This window comes from Clarias gariepinus, chromosome 4 (genome assembly GCF_024256425.1).
Source record: "Clarias gariepinus isolate MV-2021 ecotype Netherlands chromosome 4, CGAR_prim_01v2, whole genome shotgun sequence".
In the NCBI taxonomy this organism is placed as follows: Eukaryota; Metazoa; Chordata; class Actinopteri; order Siluriformes; family Clariidae; genus Clarias; species Clarias gariepinus.
The window spans coordinates 13,248,417-13,270,610 of record NC_071103.1 but is presented as its reverse complement, the minus strand read 5'-3'; the positions used below and the strand labels follow the sequence as shown (position 1 = coordinate 13,270,610).

General features: G+C 33.2%; 1 protein-coding gene across 2 annotated transcripts; it reads left to right on the top strand.

The window, feature by feature from the left end:
• Positions 1 to 140: 140 nt before the first annotated feature.
• cd4-1 (CD4-1 molecule) lies at positions 141 to 21,735 on the top strand. 2 transcript variants are annotated; one of them, XM_053493652.1, is made up of 12 exons: positions 141 to 335; positions 11,284 to 11,409; positions 14,534 to 14,595; positions 15,168 to 15,323; positions 15,404 to 15,550; positions 16,666 to 16,926; positions 18,436 to 18,804; positions 18,963 to 19,217; positions 19,377 to 19,483; positions 19,576 to 19,622; positions 20,142 to 20,180; positions 21,127 to 21,735. In XM_053493652.1, the coding sequence occupies exons 3-12, from the start codon at positions 14,541 to 14,543 to the stop codon at positions 21,155 to 21,157; spliced, it is 1,467 nt and encodes a 488-aa protein (XP_053349627.1). In that variant the 5' UTR covers positions 141 to 335; positions 11,284 to 11,409; positions 14,534 to 14,540; the 3' UTR covers positions 21,158 to 21,735. The 2 variants fall into 2 exon arrangements, with proteins under 2 accessions (XP_053349627.1, XP_053349628.1); XM_053493653.1 differs by lacking the exon at positions 20,142 to 20,180 and having other exon boundaries at positions 144 to 335.
• Positions 21,736 to 22,194: the final 459 nt, after the last annotated feature.

Below are 22,194 nucleotides of genomic sequence, written 5' to 3'. Positions count from 1 at the left end.
GGGGTGACATAAGAGGAGCACGTAAGACAGAGAGAGAGAGAGATAGAGAGAGCAAGAGAGAGAGAGAGAAAGAGAGAGATCAGTCACATACTGTATCACTGATGGTGGTCTTGATGGGAGGAGAGAAATTCAAGAGAAAAATGGTAAAGAAGGTGGCGATGCTAGTGAAGCTAAACTAAGCTTAGTCCTCTACAGTAGTGAGGCAGACATATGACAGATGACAACACTGTTTCCTGTCCCGTGTGTGTGTGTGTGTGCTAGTGTGTTAGAGAATGTTAATGTCAGTGTAACTCTGTGAGGCTCAGTAGAAGGAATCGTCTTGTCTCATCAACATTGTAAGTAATTACTTTTAGTCCATTGACATTCTGCTTTTAGTACAATTTTGATCAGTGTAAAGTATGGGCTTGCTCTTGGTCCTGTCTGTCAGTCAGTAGGTTCAAGTACTGCTAATCGTACAGTAGCTGAGAGTGTTAACGTCTCAGTTCGTCAGTTAGCTTTAAATGCTTTTACTTTTTATGAATTTTTAGATTGAATTATTTAATATGTGATTACTGTTACTGCTATCAAACAACACAACAACGCCTGGTTCATATGCATACTTATGTTATTTGTCTACTTGTACTGTGCTTTGATCGTTGTAACTATGATAATCGTAATCATAGTTAATAACAATGATGATGATGATAATAATAATACATAATACATCATTTTATAATACATAAAATTGTATAATACAATACAGTACAAAATATAGATAAAGCACTTTGTCTGAAAGACCTAAGGCCTCATCAGAACGTAAACATTTACGGTTCTGACGAGAAACTTATACGTGTATATCGAGTCAAGACTGTTCTAATATTACGTAAATGTGCTTATGTGAATCTGTAAGTTATAAAGGATTAATAAAAAAAAATTATTTACTCTCTCAACTTGCACTACATGTTACAAGCACAAGTCCCAGGACTAAGCCAATAAATTGCTTGTGACAGTTATTATTCAGAGACAACGGATGATAAATTTTCACATTTTTTATGATCAAACATTATCAGGCTCATTATATTGCATACAATTATTTATAGTGGTAAAATCTCAATGACCTAAATAGTAATTAATTTTCTTTCATTCTGAATTAAAAAAATCATGCATTTTAAATAATTTTAAAAAGTATGTGTATGTTGTGTATATTTGTATTGGTACTATAAAGAAGGATAAGGAAAAAGATATAGCAAAAGAATGTATTCGTTAATGATTAATGAGGCGCTATTATTCCTACTGCCTTCTCACTATATATAGATATACACTTCATTGCTAAGTCATACAGTTTCTTTAGACTTGGTTTATTAGTTGCTAGCCCATAATTATACCTAATATTCTCTAGGGAGTGTGTTTGGAAATGTTTAAACATTTAAATGTTGTGTCAATCGGACAAACATTTCTTAATTTTGCGTTTGATTTCTATGAGTGCTGCTTACTCGTTCCATCGTAACTATACCAAAACTATATCATTTTTCTTTTTTATGATAACTTTTGTGAACTTACGCAATATTAAACATAAAATGACAGCTGGTGTCTGTAATTCTATAAAAAATACCATATAACATCGTAATGTTTTACTTAGGCAGTTCTTATTGATTTGTCATCCATACATCATCACAGGACGTTTTTTTTTTTGCCATTGTCTCCTGTGGCTTGCTGATTAGAGATCTGAATCTTCTTTCTGACCATATTGATTAACTTTCTAAACAAATACAATAAATAATACTCTAAAATGAAAAGTATAGAATGACCCTTAAAATATAGAATAAAAAATATTCCACTTCGTGGAATGCAAAAGCCAGAAGAGAACATAAATATAAAATATACAATCAAGTAATATATTAAGTTGTTATTTAAAATGCATGATGAATGCTTAGCTGTTATAATTTCATTGAGCTAAAAACACAACAAACCGCCAATCTTCTTGCCAACACTATACATCGGTCCAGTTGACACTCACTTTCTACAAAGCGTGCATACTTCATTCTTGACGAATTGTGGTTGGATTTATGAATTTTTCAGGCCTCTCTTCCAGGGGTTGAAGTTGTACATAACATAAAAATGTACTTAAAACCCAGTTTCTAACTACTGACCATTTGTTAATTTTTGAGGTAACAAGTGAAACAATAAAAAAATAAATGCTTTCTATCCCACTTGCATGAATAATTAATAGATTTTTCAGTGATAGTTGTGGCTGACTGATGTGAAAAAATCCGTTTGGGGACATCATTTTAATCTGAACTCTTTTTATATACAATGCCATAACTACTGTACAAAGCGGTTGGCTTGCAATTGCACTGCGTAGATGCGGCCATCTTACCTTCACAGTTTAAATGTTTTTATCTATTGTTAATATCTATCGTTTAGTGCACGATCTGTTATTTGCTGGAGAGGCTGTGGCGAAATTCAGGATGAGCGACAGCAAGTCGTACTAAAGCCATGCAGTCTCAAGCAGGATGGAATAAAACTAGCTGGACTGCAGTACAAGAGATAACTACATGGCAAACTAACTCAAGATGGAATAAAGTAGGATGAACAAAAGCAAGATAAAAGCACGGCAAAGTAATCCATAATGTAGTAAAATGTAAAAACAAAAGGTTAAAGCAAGATGGACTAAAATCTGACAAACCAACACAAAATGGCTGCAAAAAAACTGACAAAAAACAAAAAATAGGCATTGGCCGGAAGGACTAAAGTAATATGGGTAAAAAGCTAAAGGGTCAAAAAGCTACATGGACTAAAACAAGACAGTTGGAAGCGAGATGGATTGAAGCTAGACAGGCAAAAAAATTATAATCCGCTTAAAGCAAGATGTGTATTTACTACTAAGTTTTAAGTAAAACTAGACAGACAAGCAAGACACGTTAAAGCAAAACAAAACTAAATCAAGGAGTAACAACGCTAGGGAAATAAAACATTTATATGAACAGCAACAAACACATTCATTCATTTTTCTAAACGCTTTATCCTGGACAGGGTTGTGTCCCAGACCTTATCCAGGAAACAGACATGAGTCAAAAATACATCTTAAATTTCTTGAATTTGTATAGCATTTGAACAATGGCCATTGTCCTGACTTATACATAATATATTATTGTGTTTTTAATGATTTATTTTTTTAAGCACAACTCTACTTTACTCTTGTAAGCACTGTAAAATATTTGTGATCTTGTGAATAAACACCTGCGTATGTTGCGTATGACATGAGTTGCATACAGTTAGTTACTCTTTATATAGGCTATGTATATATTGCATCTCCAGGGTCGGAGGTTGATTCCCGCCTCCGGTCTGTGGGCATGGATTGCACATAGCTTTACAGAAAAAATAAATGAAAAATATCAATTAGAAAAAATAAAAGGATAGTAGTATACATTATAACTTGTTCCTGATAAACAATCTGGCGTGACGGACTAATAAACACTCCCCGAGATGATAATAATAAGAAACCTTGAGAGAAACCAGACTGGACAGAAAACCCATCATATATATCAGTTTGCTATAAGTATAAAAGTTTAATGAAACAAGAAAAGTGTTTAAGTTAATATAAACATCTTGGATGAGACACCAGTCTATCAACTATCATGGATAGTTGTTTAATACTCTTCATGAGTTAAGGATATATAAATATTTAATATTTTGGTCTGTCCTCATGCCATGCGGCACGAGGCGACACATACAACCCACCCCGGAGATATATCCGTCGCTTCTGTGGCAGTTACTTAAAGGGTCGGTTGCCAGCTCAACACCCGCTTGTCATTCACACATTGCGGACAATTTGGAATGCCATATAGCCTAACCCTACATGTCTTTGGACTGTGGGAGGAAACCGGAGTGCCCAGAGGATGCCCACCATGCTCGTGGAGAACATGCAAACTCATGCACATAGACCTGAGGCGGGAATCAAACCCTGGAGGTGCTTTATATATAAGAGTAACTGACTGCAACTCATGTCATATGCAACATACGCAGGTGTTTATTCACAAGATCATAAGTATTCTACATTGCATACAAGCTACAGAGTTGAGTAGAGTTGTGTTTAGAAAAAAAATCATTAAAAACATAATGATATCTTGTGTATGGGTCGTCAAACACAATACATTATTGTAGTCAGTCTATATGTATTGTGTATGTGGTTGTATAAGTCGTCATATTGTCATTGTGTAACTGTGTGTATATTATAAGTCATTGTGTAATGTGTTGTATTTGAACACATTGTATTTTTCTATAGAGTAGACGTTGTGTTTCGACAAAACTGTTTATAATGTTTGGTAATGTAATGGCAATCATTTTAAAACAAACCCACAAGTCACTTTTTTGCAATAGTGTCTTTGTGTACATTAATTAAATTATTCAGAAAAAACTCTTCACATGAATAATGCATTTTAAAGTGAGCTTAAAATCATAGACCATTTAGATTGGAATATGCTCATGCATATGTATAAGTGTATTATGTATAAGTGACGAGTTTTCATACTGAGACTAGGATTCCCTCTTTCATACAATGTGTCATACACAAATTTCTTTCCTTTTCACTCCAACCCTAGCCCACACATACCAGCCATGTTCTTTGGGTGTCTTCCTACACCCCCATATTCTCATTTTGATACTTTGCTGTAGGGTTATATAGGTAAAAAGACCCTGAAATGCAATCAATCGATCATAATCGTTATAATGCAAAAGCAGAAGTGGTACACCTTTTTAAATGAAAAGGGCAAAAATAGATGTACTATATGATCAACATCGAACGCAATACAAAGCTGGAGAGGAAGGAGGAAGTTTCATTAAAGCAAAACAGAGACAGTTGTAATGAGAAGGTGATCCGCCATTGTCTTTCATGTACACATATTTTATTAGGACATACTTCAGAAAGCATCTAATCTATAATTACTCTCTTACACTACAACAACTCATTCTTGCCATTTATCTTTGAAGAAATGTTTAGGCTTTTTCTGGGTTTCTATAAAGACGTGCTTGTTTCAGGTGCTGCTAAAGACGGTTACAGCAGCTGACTTTGTTTCCTTGAAAAGCGGGTTCACCAGGCCTAACACACATTGTACAGAAACACATTTACTTTCTCTCTCTACAGTATATATAGATCTAAATCAAAATGTTATGTTTATTTCCTTCATATATTGTTATATATTTATCTATCTATCCTATATTTAGGTTTAATGCTTTTTTTCTACAGCTGTAAAAAACCTCACCCTGTTTATCAAAAAGTCACATTTACTTGTGACTGCAGTTTGGTGGAGTTTCACATAAGAAGTTTCTTCGTAAATTGTAAGTGTAATTTAAAATGATAGACCTGGGATTCGACTCAAACACTTAACCTTAATCGCACCACCTGTTGTGTTCAGCGTCTTGCTGTTTACTTTCCTTGGGTCGTTCTAACACCATGCCTAAAGCGTAATAACTCTTAAACTTCAAATTATATCCTTGATTGATAACATAAACAATGACAACCTTCACCTGTAAAAGGGTTTGTTGCATCTCAAGAGTTTTCTTTTTCAAAAATTCTGTCATTATTAAAGAGAAGCAGAATACAATAATCTTTTCTCATCTTTTCACTTTTTTGCTTTTCTGTGACCAAACAGGAGAACATAGTGTGTTTTAAAAAATAAAATGGATTATGTTCAAATTCAGTTTTATCCAGTTTTACTTTTGATGATTGATTTGGAGTTTCACTGCATTCAAAACAACGGCTGCTTGTATCTTTGGAGTCTCAAGAAATATATTATACCTGAAACGTAGGCTAGTCTAATGTCAATAAGTGCTACTTATTTAGTGCTAAACAAGATAGTATAAGTGCTACTGAAATGTAGACAAAACCTGCAATATTTTAGTGTGTCTGCACTTACTGGTTGCTTAGCTTTTGGTTGATTTTTTTCTGTTCTGACAAAGTATAGTTATTTTATAGTTATTGTTTTCCCAAAATAAAAGGACACATGCAGTAAATATTAAGTTTAATGTAATAAGCAATAAACTTATCTTTCATAATTGAATTTGAAAATGTAAACTATGGCACTTTTTCATCCTTTACAATTTCAAGTGGTTTTTCTTCCTTTACTTTTTCACGTGTTTGACACTTTGACAGAGTATATGTACAGTACATTGCAAACTTTCCAGGTTTCCAGTCCAACAATGTCAAGATTTCTTTCTTTTTTTTTTTTTTTTAAATCTACGATAAGAATGTTTTTAAAGCTGTTTTATGTTACCTGCCTTGCATATTATAAAAAAAGTTACTTAGATGTTGCTGTTCTGCTCTCACCAGGGGCTTTGCATCTGAAAAACCACACAGTATCACTAACAGTTCAGTTTAGAAATTACGGTCTCATTAATCCCACCCTCAACAGCTCCATGCAGTATCAGCATACTTATTATAATATTTTTTTAATTAATAGTGTTATATACAGTAAGCTAGATGACATAGTCAGTTAGAATTAGTTATATTTAACATAATCATGTAATTTAGAAATATACTACTTAGCCTTACACATAAGAAACAAAATTTATGTTTGGTTACATAAAAAATGATAGCGTGGGAGGTATCTGGCCAAAACGTAAGGTTGCTAAAGTTATTTTGCAATAACAAAAACAATAAACCATGATGTGTTTAATGCAATTGCACTTTAGCAGCAATTACAGTTTTTAATTATTTGCAAAAAAAAAAAGATATCAGGCTTTTTCTACATTTGGGCAGTATTCTGAAACAAATTCGTATCATAACTTAATTATAATCACTCAGACCAGTAAAGAACATTTATATTCTCATGTACATTTTGGACTGCTGCATGGTGTTTAAATGCTCGCTGTTGCATGCTGCACTTTCACCAACTGCAAAAAAAAAAATGCTGTACATACTGTACAGTACACAGAATGAAACAATCAATAACAACAAACAATATTTTTTGCCTTATAATTTGGAATCCTATGTATATATTAAACAACACAATTTCCAGCAATATCTCCGACCGTTATGGATTGCAGACACTGATGCCTTCAAAAATGTTAAATAAATACAGTATCTTCTCAATATGGACCCCCATACACAGAGAAGTAGCACAGAGTTCTTGGCGATATTCATCAGTGGTCTCATTAGGGCTCTTTTCTTTCTTTTCCTCTCTTCATTTATATTTCTCACATTTTAAGAGCCCTCCTGCCACTGGGTTCCTGGGTAGTCTGGTTTCCCCTTTTCCCCCACTATGATGCATATACACATGCCTGTGTTAGTTGCTTTGCTGTTAAAAAAAAATTATTCCATATTTTCTGACCTTCAGCTTCAACACTTAATGCTGTGGTGTAAACAATCTGTAACTTAATTAACAAAAGCAGTGGAGAAGTCAAGCTCTGACACAAAGGACATTAGTAGCATTAAACGACATTTGTAAAGTTTGATAATTGACAAGCACAAACCTTTAACATCTTTATTATATGAAAATAAATTAAAACACAGGCCAGTGTGAGTGATTAATAATTTTAACCAAGGCCTGAAGCAGAATGTACATTTGTGAGGCCATGTTGAGGAATAAGGGTTGAAAGAGAGAAAGAGAGAGAAAGAGAGAGAGAGAGAGGGGAAGAGATTTGTAATGGAAGATATTCAATTACATTTCACAATAAAGCAACCAAATGTCACTAAACTCAGCCAGCTTCTTTCCATTGACATTTCACCACGTGTACATTTAAAGCCCACAGGACTTGCATCACTAACTGGAAAAGATTAAACCAAAAAAAAAAAAAAAGAATTAAAAACAGCAGAGATAAATCTACGAGCATCACTTCACTAGAATTCGCTTGACTCTATTTTTTGGAAAAGCATCAACAATCTGAGTCTTTGTGTGTCGTCAATAACTTGCTGTGTTTTTGTCTGTTAAAGTATTTATAGCCATTTTGTGGGTTTATTCAGTCATGTGCAAAACTTGAATGAGCAAAGTGTGGGAATGTCTGAAAGTTCATGATGATTAACATGCTTGTCTAAGGGATCCCCTTTCTGACAGACTTCAGCCTAAACACATAAATAGTCATTACTGTAAAACAGACAGATTACTGCGTGAAGGATAGGCGGTAAGGAGTGGGTGAATGTTTTCTCCCCCAAGCTAAATTTAGCATGTTACATATGTAACTTATCTTATGTACTGTATGTTACTTCAAGTTTTCAACAAAAGGCTGAAACAACACGATTCATGCCCATTTGTCAAATAACTTGCAGAACCATATGCAGTTGTACTTTTTTTACATTAGTTGCTGTGGAGGATGACTAATTGAAAATCTCCTCCTCCTTCTTTCCTTTCAGTCTTTACTTCTTTCAGTAACGGTTCTGTTTTCGGTCTATACTCCCTTAAACACTCTGAGTAATGAGGGATCCCTTGCAACTGGGTCTTTCCTCTCATAACACCCATATGAAAATGTCATAATTATGAATCACAAGTTCATTCTTTAGGTTTCCCCAAAAAACCTACTGCTAATTTTTGGTAGATTTTGTCTAAATTCTTTCCTAAATCTCTTTAAAATATTTGGCCCAACAAATCTAGAGATGACATGAGCTACATTGGTGAACCTTTAAAAAAAAAAAAAAAAAAAAGATTAACTAAGTGAGGCAGGAAGAGGCAAATGAAAGAAGGGTGAAACCTCAAAGACAGATGTGAGGCAGGAGACATGTTTGTTTTGACCTTCATGTGGTTCCCCTAAGCAAACCACCCATGTCCTACAGAAGCAGGTTCTTACTCTGTATGAGGCTGCCTTTCTGTCATACATGAACACATGGATGAGCGTGACTGCTGCAACTTAACCTTAATGTTACGATTTTGCTTGTATGAATTCTTTGAATTTGCAATCGCAAAACTGTGTTTGTCAATTTTGTCAACATTGGTTAAACATATTAATTTGCAGCAATGCAGTTTCTTCCTTACACTCACCATGTCTACCCCTTATTCCTAAGTTCAATTAAAATTTATTTGTAAAGATCTTGTAACAACAGACATTATATAAATCAATCTACTTAGTTAAGCACGACCAGCGTGACACTAGCAAGAAAAAAACGTCTTCTCTTAAGTCGACGAAAGCTTAAGAGGATTCAGACTCACAAATCAACTTATCCTTTGCTGGGTTACAATGGATGATGAGATTTTAACTGTTTACATGTTTAGAAAAGTGAAGGGAAACTGTACAAAAGTCTATTGTAAGTATGTTAAGTACATTGTTTCATTAAGTATAAAGTCCTGGCCCATGAACTAGATAGGGTTATAGCTCTGGTAAAATGATTCCCTGAATCAGGAGCGATATTTATGCATAAACAGTTCTAGATGTGTTCTCAAGCAGTACTTAACTTAACTCTATCATACTGTAATACTTTGACCATGTGAGTTCTTATAAATTCCAAGCAGGGGGTTGCGTTTATTAATTGTTCACCGCAGACTTGTCATGTCCAAAGTGGAAACTGCTGAAGGATTACTTTTGCATTTACTCTTTTATTTAAGGCTTAATAGACTTATCATAGCATTAAACATCAGAAAAACTATAAAATCAGTACTACAACTTTCATTAGTAAAATAGCACAAAATATTTATCATGATAATTTGAACAAATAGTTTCTGTGTTCACAAATTAAGACGTAAATAAACTTAAAAAGATTCCATAAGATAAAACAATATACAGATGACCCTTTTTCATAGTATATTGTGGGTCGAAGTACAAATTATGTTAAACAAAGATCAGTTCATAATAAGATGAATAAAACAAAAAGAAGGTAAAAAAGAAGTTGTAGTGTATGCAGGATAAGCATTAAACTTAAACAAATTTACTTTTGTAAAAATTTATTTACTAGACAAATCAAAACATGGGTGATTTTTCTGTTATACTGTTCACCGCAAAAGAACAAATGCCTTTATTTTCTGACCCTGCAGATAATCAACAACTTTACTGTTAAAAATGTAAGATATGACATTGTTTTAAAAATTTCTTTTATTATTATAATTGTTATTAGTTAAACAAAATGTATTGTTTTAATAACAGACATCATTAAAATAAATTACTTTGCAGAGTCAGAGTATTGATTTATATGTGATGTGAGCTACAATAGGTTGCGGGGAAAATCTCTAGTTAAAACCAATGATTCCATAAGGGAGATTTGTTAAATAATAATGGAAGTATTTCCACTTATATTGTGTTATGGTTTTATGCATTTTGTAAAGCCATTAAAACCGTAAGGTGTTTGTTGTGGGCCAATCAAGCGGTTTGTTAATGTTAAAGTTAAATCTTAAATGTTGAAACTCTATACATCAAGGAACGCAATAAGGCAATAATGAAGTGAAGAATTAATTCTGTAGGAGGGTGGAATTTCAGATAAATGTATGTAAGGCATCAAAACGTAGTTATCATGAAAAAAAAGCAGAACAGAAAGAGGAAGAAAGAAAATCAAAAGAAAAAAATGCAACATTTTTTATATCTTGTTCTCTGTTTGCTTCACTGGAAATGTATAAAAAAGTCGAAGACGATGACTGGTTTTTGAGGATTTTCTTGTACCTTACTCAGCAGTACATAAAACAAAGAAAAAAAGAACTGAAAGCTAAAGTAAAAAAATACAGAGTAGAAAACTAGAGCAAAAGAGAACAAATCCTCGCAACATAATTCCAATATTTATCAAAGCAACAAAACATTTGACAGATGAAAAATCTACAAAATAAACACATGATATATTTCATAGTATTGGCTGATATGATATACTTGAATAGCTAATAAACTATTAATGAATAGCTAATAAATTATACTGCACTGCTCAGACAGAGGCGATTTGAACTGAGGATAAAGCGATAATAAGTCAACAAGTCAAGTCAACAATAAGCTGAATAAAGAACAAAAAATGGTTCAACAAAACAAATAACTGAACTCAATAACTGAGATACATACAAAATACATTGTTTCTGTACAAATATTCTACAGATATCTGTTAATTATGTTGTTTCATTTAATATATATTTTAAGGATAATTACTTTTTTATGCAACAACGTAATCATAACGATGTATGTATGTAACTTTGAACAAATATCGAAGCACTCTGCTTCACGTCGATTTAAACCAATAATGTGAGATTGATCAGGTATACAGTGCGGAAAACTGCTGGAAATTTAAAATGATGATCGTGATCAGCACTGATTAATATTCATGAATATCGCTGTTGATGTTTCTTTAGCTAATCAAAAATGAAAGATTTGATGTTATTCTAAACCTGGACATCTTGTTTTTCCTGTTAGGCCAATCAGATGTAAGGGAGGGGTCAACGCACCATATAAGACCGTTAAAGCTTGCACAGGATCAGTTCTGGTGAGGACCTGAGAAAGGGAGCGACAAACATCGGATGATCAAGTACTGAAACCCAGGTACAACCTTCTTCATAGCTTTACTGTAGCACTGAATTATTAAACATAATAAAATATTATATACATGCATTTCACTTTTTATACGTTTGTTCATTTTATTCATGATGATGGCCGGGGAGACATTTTGTTATTGCTGAGTCGATACGTGTTTTTAAGGCGATAAGCATTGTTCAAAGTATTGTGTTATTCAAAGTATCGTGTACTTTTAAGTCCTCACGACCCAACAAAGCACATCACCTTTACATTCAAAAAGGACTAAACTTATTCACAAAATATTAATATTTTCAGTATAGTTGAATAATGCATTAAACTATACTTCCTTGTCGATGGGGTGGCACCATCAAGTGTAGGCCTTTTGTACCTTTAGTATGCATCTTTTATCTAGAAATGTGGATGTATTTGACTTTTACAGCTTTATCAAGACATTATGCTCTAATAAAATATTTTTGAACATTACACTAAAACCACGCTTGTTGGTAAAGGCGCGTACTAAAAGTATACAATATAAGTGTACGATCCCACTGACATGAACTTTTTTTTTCTTTTGAGAATATGTAATATATGTTTTTTATATTTCCCTAATATTATCATTTTGTAAAAGTCAAATACATCCACTTCGTAGGACGATGCTGATTAGTAGCATGTGAATGACAATACAGGACCAGCAATTTGTCATTACTGTTACTGTACATGAACACCTAAATTATGTAACAAACAGTAAAGGTTAAAAGTATGCATTATTGCAATTTCTTTATTTGTTAATATGAAAAAATATCCATTTGCATCAGAAAAGCGATTAACATAACTCCATAAATAATTGATTGTCATAATTTTTTGCACATTTATCAGTGATCAGTTTCATATCTCGGAATCATAGCTCATGTGTTTACATTTTAAAATATCTGAATGTAAAGTCATTTTAAAACCTATAAACATGCCCTCAATACACTTGAATCGGCTGCACTGCAGTGTTTCTGTTGAACCTCTGCTCTGACCACAGCCCTGATCATCTGTCTTTCTGGGTTAAGTTGTCAGGTGCAGCTGTCTGCTTCTTTCTATCTCTACATCTATCCTCTGCTTAACTGCACTTCCTTTTTCAACACCTTTTCGTTTTGCTGCCTTTCTCGAAGCAGAAGCTTTTTGCTGTTCTCCTACTTTCTTATCATATTCTTTTTAAGAATATTAGAAATAGTTAAAGCGGTATATTTTCAGAATTCTTTCAGAATTGTGTTTGTTTAGGCTATTTTTTTTGTACCTATTGTAGGCGTGTCACAAGGCTACTGTGATGTAGAAGACGTAGATACAAGTGTCACTGTAATAGCAGCCTTAAACAATAAGCCTTTTTTGTGTTGTGTCACGAGTTTCCTTTTTCAAATCATACAGTATGTTGTTAAAAATGAGAGTAAAAAAAGCTAAACAAATAACGATTTGTAGTTACCAGTAATACATATACTGTATATAACCATTTATAGTTATGATATCATCAATTACATTGCATGAACAAACATACAGTATTTCAAAATCAGGGTTTGATTTATTTAGTTATATTATCAGACCTTACAAAACTGCATTTTAACACATTCATGCGCTGTAAATCCAAATTGGCTAATGCCATTTAAAGATTTATTGGAAACAGATCGCAATTGAAGTTTATTACTTTCAAATTATTAGTAAACCGCTTGTGGCAAGTACATGATAATCTTAAATATTTGTATATACCCTAAGCAAAACTTCTGCATTATGCAAGAATGGATAATTACAGTGAACAAAAAAATCGCAAGTAGCAAGAAGAGCAGAAATTGCTCTTAATTACATTTACATTTACATTTAGGCATTTGGCAGACGCTCTTATCCAGAGCGACTTACAAAAAGTGCTTTAATGTTTACATAATTGGATACATACATTACATTAGGCACACAAGAGTTAAAAACACAGAAAAAATAATAATTAATGAGGAATTTAAAATAAAGCATTTTCACAAAATCTAAGATGATGGATGGCGTAAAAAATGTGCGACAATAAATACTAATTGCAGCATTTTTTAAAAGCGCTTAGGGTTCACACTCATAAATATAAAATGAATTATATTTCTGATTTTTGAATTTCTCACTGTACCTGATTGTTGAGTGAGCATCTACTTTAAATGTTTGTGGAAATGAGTGTTAAATGATTGTCCAAATGAGCATCTACTTTAAATGTTATATACTTAATAGACCAGTGATTATTGTGGAAAAGCTCTGTTCAGTAGAACCATTTTAACTAAATCAAATAACAAATCAGTAATTAATCAGAAGTCAGAGTTAATGTTATTTATGTATTTATTCCTTGCAGGTTTTAGTGTCAATTGTTCGCAGTTAAAGACCAGTGGGTTTCCCATGCACTCATAAAATCAACACATTTAAGAGAATGGACAATAAAAATCAAATAAAAAATATATTAAAGCCATTTTCAATCCCAATGTAAATAGTGCAAATAAAAATTTTTTTGAGTAAACGTTCCTACATAGAGAAAAAAGAAAGAAGAAGAGATTTGCACGAATCTCAGAAACACACACAACAAAGCTCCATATGCTGTACACCACACTCCCAGCTCAGCCTACCACTAACAGTGCCGTGTGGCATTTTTTTTCTCCTTGTGAGCGTGGAGAGATCCGTCTTTCGTGGAACAGAGGAGGAAGAAGGGTTGTGTAGGAGGGTGGAGGAGGTGAGGAGGTTAAGAAGAGAGGGATAAAAATCTACTCCTGATACAATCTCAGCCCCCCCACAGCCCCACCTCTCTACATCACTCGCTTTCTCTCAGGCTTTCTTCTGAGCTTCATCTCTTTCATGTCCCTGTCTGATGCCCCTCGCTTTTTTTATGTTTGTAACCCATAGCCCACCGCAAAGCTTGCTGTCTCTGCTTCTCATCATCTTTAAGCTTTCTTTCCTCAATCTTTCGAAAAAATCTAAGCCCACCACAAGCCCCTTCCTTCCGCTTTACTGTAAGACACTTCTCTGTGGGCCACTGTATTTAAAATGTGATTAAACAGAGAGTTAAAGTGTGTGAAAAGATTGTAATTAACAATTACTTATTTCTCTTCTAACATTTAATTATTTCTTTTCATTTGTACTTTATTGATTTAAGAGAGAAAATGAGATTTCTATTGGGATTATTACTTTTGGTGGCTCCATCTCCATCAGCTGCAGGTAAGATTTGATCAGAATAATATCAGTATTAATGACTGTAGGCATCCAGTCGCTGTTTGTAAAAGAATAATATAAAAAAATTTAATCACACACCACACCACAATAGTCACAACAGTCTTCCACTCAGTCATACAGTGGATTGTTTTAATTATTCACAGCTGCAGGATCCCTGGTTCCCGAGTTTTCTCACTGCCTGTAGAACGTGCTAATAGAAAGACTGGTTATGTTAAAATTTCCCCCAAGGATACACAAACGTGAGAGTGTGCACTGTGATGTAATCCCATCCAGAGTGTATTCTCACATCAAGCATTTCTAGGATAGACTCTACTTCAACTTTGAAGTGGATGAACTTTTGACCAGGATGAAGCATGAAAAATACTACAGTAGCAAATTACGTTATGCAAAACAAAGTAAAAATAAACTAAACATTTTAATTAATTACAAAGTGTGTTGTAACTGTTTCCTTGGAATTTATAATAAAAAACACTTTGCATTATTTAAAAAATATCTCTTATGAAATTAATGAAGTCAATGAATCTCTCTCTCTCTCTCTCTCTCTCTCTCTCTCTCAGAAAAAGAAGAAGAAAAGGTGGCTTTTGCACAGATAGGAAACTCAGTCACTCTTCCCAGGACCATTTGGGGGGCACAAGACAAAATTCATGTCAACTGGAACTTTAAGAATGAATTATTGATTAGTAGGAACCCGACATCATCTGGTACAAAAGCAGGTTAGCTGAAAAATCAATCTATTACATTTTTCACCTCATATTTATTTTACCCTTATATTAATTTTTTTTTGTCTTGGCAGTGCCACAAAAGTGGCAAGGGCGACTCTCTCTTTCACCAGACTATTCTCTCATCATTTTAAATTTTAATGAGACTGACTTTGGAATGTTCCAGTGTGAGCAGCATGAACTTTTAAGGCAATTTAAAACCACATATAAACTCTATGAAGGTAAGCTGAAAAAGTGATACGCTTTTTAAAACTTGACATTATATTTCGTATAATAATACAGCAATCCATAGAAATCATATGATTTGTAGTCAGTCAAAGCAAGTCAAGATTTACATTAGGAAGCCTTCTTTTTTTGTGATATAAACACACTCTGCACAAGTACGATACAAACATATTGTCTGATTTGCAAATGAAGTGGTTTTACCTAGCTTGAGAAATGACGTTCAATGGCTGTTATTTCGACCTAAAATAAAAACATTGTAGTAAGTTGCTTAAAATGTATGTATAAATTTAAATTGATAATGACATTAATGAATTTCAATTATAATTCAATTATTGTAATTAAAATTATACTTTTAAATTGACCTCATTAGTAATTATCACGATATTACTTTCTTCTTCTAATAACCTTTAAACTTTTTTGCATAATGTAACTTGTATCATGTACATACCTGTGACTTGTGTATTATTCCCTATATTACTTAAGCGTTTATGTGTTTATGTACAAAGTGCATGTTGCAGGATGCAATTAAAATATATATATATATATATATATATATATATATATATATATATATATATATATATATATATATATATATAATTTCCCTTCATATTATTTAATGGAATTAATTGATAATCAGGTGTTAAATAAAATCAAACATTTCTATAAAAATAATGTGATTGAAAGTAATTAGTGACTACATAAAAGGTAAAAGTAGTTATATTGAACTAAAACAAATATACAAGTGTATAATTTATTTATATTTTAAATGCATGTTATTTCTATATAGTTCTGTATTTTACATTATATATTTCTAACTGTATTGTTGGTGGAACACAATTTGCACCTCAATAATCAGTAATTAATAAACAGTGGAATCCCCCATAAAATTACAAATGAAAAATAGTATTTTATCTTTATTTAATCTCTGGTTGTAATTTACTGTAATGGACCTCATTGAAAAGGAAGTGTTTTTACTGTGCATAAAATAGTGATCCAGAGATGCATTTAAATCTATTTTTACTGCAATGGTCATATTTACTGTTGCAAAGATTGTGCCACTGGGACTGTATAATTGACAAAATTAATTTCTTCTCTTTCTCTTACTCAGTAAAAATGTCTCAACAGAAACCACTGCTTGCTGGTTCCACTCTCAATCTCTTCTGTGAAATCGAAAAAGACGGATTAAAGCATGTGCGGTCCACTAATTGGTTAGGGCCTGATAATGAACCTTATAATGGAAGGCCAAGTGGGAACACAAACAGTCTCAAGGTGACTAATGCCTCTAGAATTCACAGTGGAAAGTGGACTTGTGCAGTGAGCTATGGTGATGGCATGGTGTTCAATGCCATGACTGAAGTCACCATTGTAGGTAAGTGCAGAATCAATGTAATACAGTCCCATAATTGTTCAAGCAGTTACATACAAGATTTTATACTTTTATTTAAAACAGATAAAACAATAAACATACTACATGGTTAATAGTATGCATGGCTTATATTTATATATACTGTATATAGTGGATATAAAAAAATCTACACAACCTGTTAAATAGTTTTTGTGATGTAAACAAAATATAGAGCTAAGATACCAAGATAAAAATTTTTTTTCCACCTTTAATATGACTATAACCTGCAATAAAAACAAACTAAAAACCTCTTTTGGAGGGGGGAGAGAAAAATAAATGAATAATGTGGTTGCATAAGTGTGACCACCCTCTTATAACTGGGGATGTGGCTGTGATCAGAATTAAGCAATCACATTCAACCTTATATTAAATAGGAGTCAATACACACCTGCCATTATTTAAAGTGCCTCTGAATAACCCCAAATGAAGCTCAGCTGTTCTAGTATGCTTTTCCTGACATATTTTAGTAGCATCTTACATCAAGCCACGGTCCACAGAAAGCTTTCGAAGCATTGGAGGGTTCTCATTGTTAAAATGTATCATGCAGGAGAAGCCTACAAAAATTCCTAGACATTAGATATACCATGGAACACAGTGAAGACAGTCATCATTAAGTGAAGCAAATATGCCACAATGGTGACAATATCAAGAACTGGATGTCCCTCTAAAGTTCATGGAAAGACAATAAGAAAACTGATCAGGGAGGCTGCCTAAGTACTGCCTATATACTGTAGTATATCTGACAACAATCTCCTATATTCTTCATATGTCAGGGCTATGGGTTAGGGAGAAGAAATACATCAACACACAGATAAATTTAGCAAAAAATAGCATATGGGAAATGTGTTATGGTCGAATAAAACCAAAATTGGCTTTTTGGGCTTAATTTATAAAGGTACATTGCATATCACCAAAAGAAGACCAAACCCACAGTAAGACATTGTGGTGGCAGCATCATGCTTTGGGGCTAATTTTCTTCAGTTAGAACTAAAGTTAATTTTATATTAATGCTGGCACAAAACCTTCAGGCTTTCGATAGAAAGCTGGAATGAACTTTATGTGTCTGTATGACAACGACCCAGAGCATACATCTAAATCTACAAAAGAATGGCTTCACCAGAAGGAGATTTAAAGTTTTTGAATAGCCCAGCCAGAGCCCTGATCTAAATCTGAGGGCTGCGTACAGGTGATGCCCTTGCAATCTTACAGATTTTTTTTTTAGCATTTTTGAAAAGAAGAGTGGGCAAATATTGCCATTTCAAGATGTGCCATGCTGATAGACTCTTACACAAAAACGCTGACATGCTTCAACAAAGTATTATTCCAATATATATGCAACTTTATGCAATATTATGCAATTTATGCAAATTTATGCAACCATATTAGGACCTACAAACCTAAGAAAGACCTTCGAAATACTTATTTTAATAACATTATATATTTAAATAACTCTCTTCCTTATTCTTTCCCCAGATCTCGCCCCCTCTCCATCAGATCCCATCTACACCTCTGTTTCTGCCACTGATTTCTCCATACCTTGTTCTTTGTCCTCAAAAATTCCCTGGTCTGTAGTAAAAGGCTTTGAGGTGAGTGAAGGTAGCTGGAACTTTACTCCAGTTGACGGTTCCTCGTCCAGACGCCTTCTCGAATTACATCCAGATTCGCTTGCCTGGAAGGTCGTCAATGACATGGACAGCTCACTCAAGGGGACTGAGGTTAAAAATCACGTGCTTGATATGAAGATTTCCAAGGTGTCTATAAAAGACAGGGGGACGTACACCTGCAGTCTGAAGTTTAAATCAATTACTCTCAGCAGAAGCGTGACGGTAGAGGTGCTGCAAGGTAAATGTGTCCTGATGAATGAGTTTAATGTACAGATACTGTAAAGCAAACAAGTTACTAATACATCTGTTTCTGTGTAATATTTATTTTAAAATCGTGTTACTGAATGAGTAACTAATTTACTGCAATTAACCACAAATTTCTTTTTCTCTCTGTAGTTGCTTCATCAGGAAGTAAAGTTGTATATGAAGGTGACCCAGTGAACTTGACGTGCAGTCTGGGTCATTCCATGATCCCTGACTTGGAAGTAAATTGGATACCACCTTATAGTTTATCTTTGTCAAATCACAGCTATCCACATACCACAGTTCTGTCATTCCCTGAATCAAATGTGAAAAACAGTGGGCGATGGACATGTCAGCTCAAAAAGAATGGCACAGTGCTTACATCAGCTTCAGTCAGTATAAAAATTGGTAAGGATCCATCCAAGTAGTAGATCAAGAATAACAGATCCCTAGCTCTGGAGTATACTATTTTTGTATCAGAATTGAGAATATTTCTAAACAAATTCTATTTACATCATTCCCAACATGGTTTTATTTTAATGCTGTTCTGTGTGTTCTGTTTTCCAGTGAAAGCTCCAGTAAATGTTTGGCTTGTTGTAGCTATTGTTGGAGGTGTTCTGGTGTTTGTCTTACTTGCTGCAATAACTGTCATCATCTTTCGTAGGCGCAGAAAGGTGAACATTACTACAATATTAACATGTCAAAATGACATTGCTGTTTTATTTTTTTCTTACTTTAGACTCTCAATCCCTCTCATTTTGCACAGGTGATGAAGTACACAAGGCGTAAGAGGAAATTCTGCCGGTGTAAAAAGTAAGATTTTTTTTTTGTTCAGGTTTGCTACTACTTTAATCTGTACAGCCAAATTATGACATGGCCAAAATTTGACACTAATACCATAAAATAATTTTCATACTAAGATACTAATCCTAGAAACATTTACGTAACATTTTAAATTGTGCAATATTTAAGCCACAATAAATTATCGTTAACATGTAAGGGTTTTATGTTTACTGTGAATGAATCCTGTATTCTTTGTTTAAGGTGGTAATTGTTAATTTTCCCTGACAAGTATTTTTCCAAACATGACTCACAAAATGAAGCACAAATACAATACACATTATTAATTGTGCCTACTACCTGGGCTTTTGAGGGCAATTTGTGTTTCGTAGTGGAGACCTGGTACAGCACACTAAACACTTTTAGGTCTCTAAATGCAAGGTGCTATAAATACTGGGTCAAAAAATGGAAAAGAAAAAGAAATCTTTAAAAAATTTTAAGTAAGTTCTTACCAAAACTGTTGATTTCATTATTTTTTTTTCACTTTTAAAGCAACTACGCTGTTTTGCCTGAAGTCGTCGTTAAATTTCAGTAAGTTTGCTTGTGATATACCAAGTATTTGCTAAAAGAATTTGACTTGCTGCCTAGACAATTTATCTAAATGTTAGTTAAGAAAATGTATTTGAAGTTAAAAAATTGACAAAAAATGTATTTCATTATATATTTTTAAATTAGATGGACTTCATGGCTCTTAATGAGACTACTCATTTAACATAGGTCATTGGTTTCTTCAGTATTTTGAATATTTGAATATTTTACTGGGCTAGGGGCACTCATCCTCAAGTTCCAGTGGCATATCCATGTCAGACAAATGACATGGCTATAATGACATGGCTATAATGCCAACTACATAAGAATGTTATAGCAGGAAAATTGCTTCGATTCCTAAAATTTGTATACACATCGATAGCTGGATTTACATTTATCAGCAAGACATTAAAGTGAGCACATTTGATTGTCCAATATAATGTAAAAAGTTTGTTTTTTTTTTCCTTTGAAAGTACAAGTATTTGAAACCAATAATAGTTAACTATAGTAATGAAATGTAATTATGTTAATTATTTTCTAAACTTGCATAAAAAAGAAACTGTAATCATGTATTATTAAGCTATACATTATTAAAATTGTGTTTTTATTAACCAATGTAATGTGCTTTATAGTATATGTGCCTTCATAATTTCAAGCTCGACTAATCTGATAAATGTTAAAGCATTTTATTTATTAAGATAAGCTGCTCAAGCAGAAAATTGTCCATGTTCCACACTTAACCAAGCGACTCAACCTTTTAAAGGGTTTAAAACGATTTCTCCTCTTTTTTAGACACTCTGAAAATACCTTTGTGATGGATGATATTAAAATAAATATGTTTTATTTATAAACTAAATTAATAATTATGTTTTAATTGAAAAGTGTAAATCCCTAAAAAAGGCTGTATTTGCATGTTAATACAGGCAATACTAATAATCATTTCTTTTAGTCCACAGCCCAAAGGGTTCTACAAGACCTGAACATAGCCTACTCCTGAACAAAGTCATCTGCTGACCTGAAAAAGCTTGATTTCCACAAACAAAGGACACTGAGCTGGAGTTTAAAATAAATAAATACATGGACAAAATAAAAATATATATGGTGGCAATTTAAATGTAATGTTATAAGTATCAGCTACTAAAAATACTGTATAAAAACAAGTAGAGAAATGTCATGTAAATGCACTTCCTTTACTGCTGTAAATAGATAAAAGTTTGCTCTAAGATGTGCCTAATGTACTATGGTACTGAGACAGTACCTAATTATAGTATGATAAACATTCATTGAATATTATACTATCCTATAATCAATATTTTATATTTGAGACTATAAATATCATTTATAGCTAGGCTTACGAACTTATACTGTACATGCAGCATATGTGCTTAGCTAATGTTATTATTGATTATATGATTATTTAGCTAAACTGAGAGCAGTCTGTACTGTATATGTATTTGTGAGAAACTGTTTAGTAACATATTTTGTGTAAATAACTTTTTATTTTATTAACATTAATTCAATATGTATAAAAATGATCACTTTTAATAAATTTGGTGAATTTTAGAAACTTGAAATAGTCACTGGCTTTATTTTTTTGCACAGATAACAAATTTACTTGAGTTTAAGCACACAAGGGCTAGGTAATACATATGTTAGTGTATAAGGAAACTGTAAGCAGCTATATAATAAAAAAATATATTAATGGCAAACAATACTTTTTAATTTAATTTTATTTTGCAACACAGCAAACAATTTAAATAAAAATTCAAAAACTACAGCTAATAGCACAATACAAACTGCAAAGCCCGAATGTGCCTGATATTATTCATTTCAATTCAATTCAATTCAATTCAATTCAATTCAATTAACTCATCACACATTGTCTATACCGCTTTATTCAGTATTTAGGGTCGTGGGGGGTGGGGGGAAGGGGGGGGAGGTGGCTGGAGCCTATCCCAGGAGACTTTGGACACGGGGTGGGGTACACCCTAGACAGGATGCCAATCCATCGCAGGGT

Coding starts and splice junctions, on each gene's coding strand:
- cd4-1 (XM_053493652.1), top strand. CDS start 14,541: ATGAGATTTCTATTGGGATTATTACTTTTGGTGGCTCCATCTCCATCA. Junction 15,324..15,403: donor ATCATCTGGTACAAAAGCAG/GTTAGCTGAAAA, acceptor TTGTCTTGGCAG/TGCCACAAAAGTGGCAAGGG. Junction 19,623..20,141: donor AAATTCTGCCGGTGTAAAAA/GTAAGATTTTTT, acceptor TCACTTTTAAAG/CAACTACGCTGTTTTGCCTG.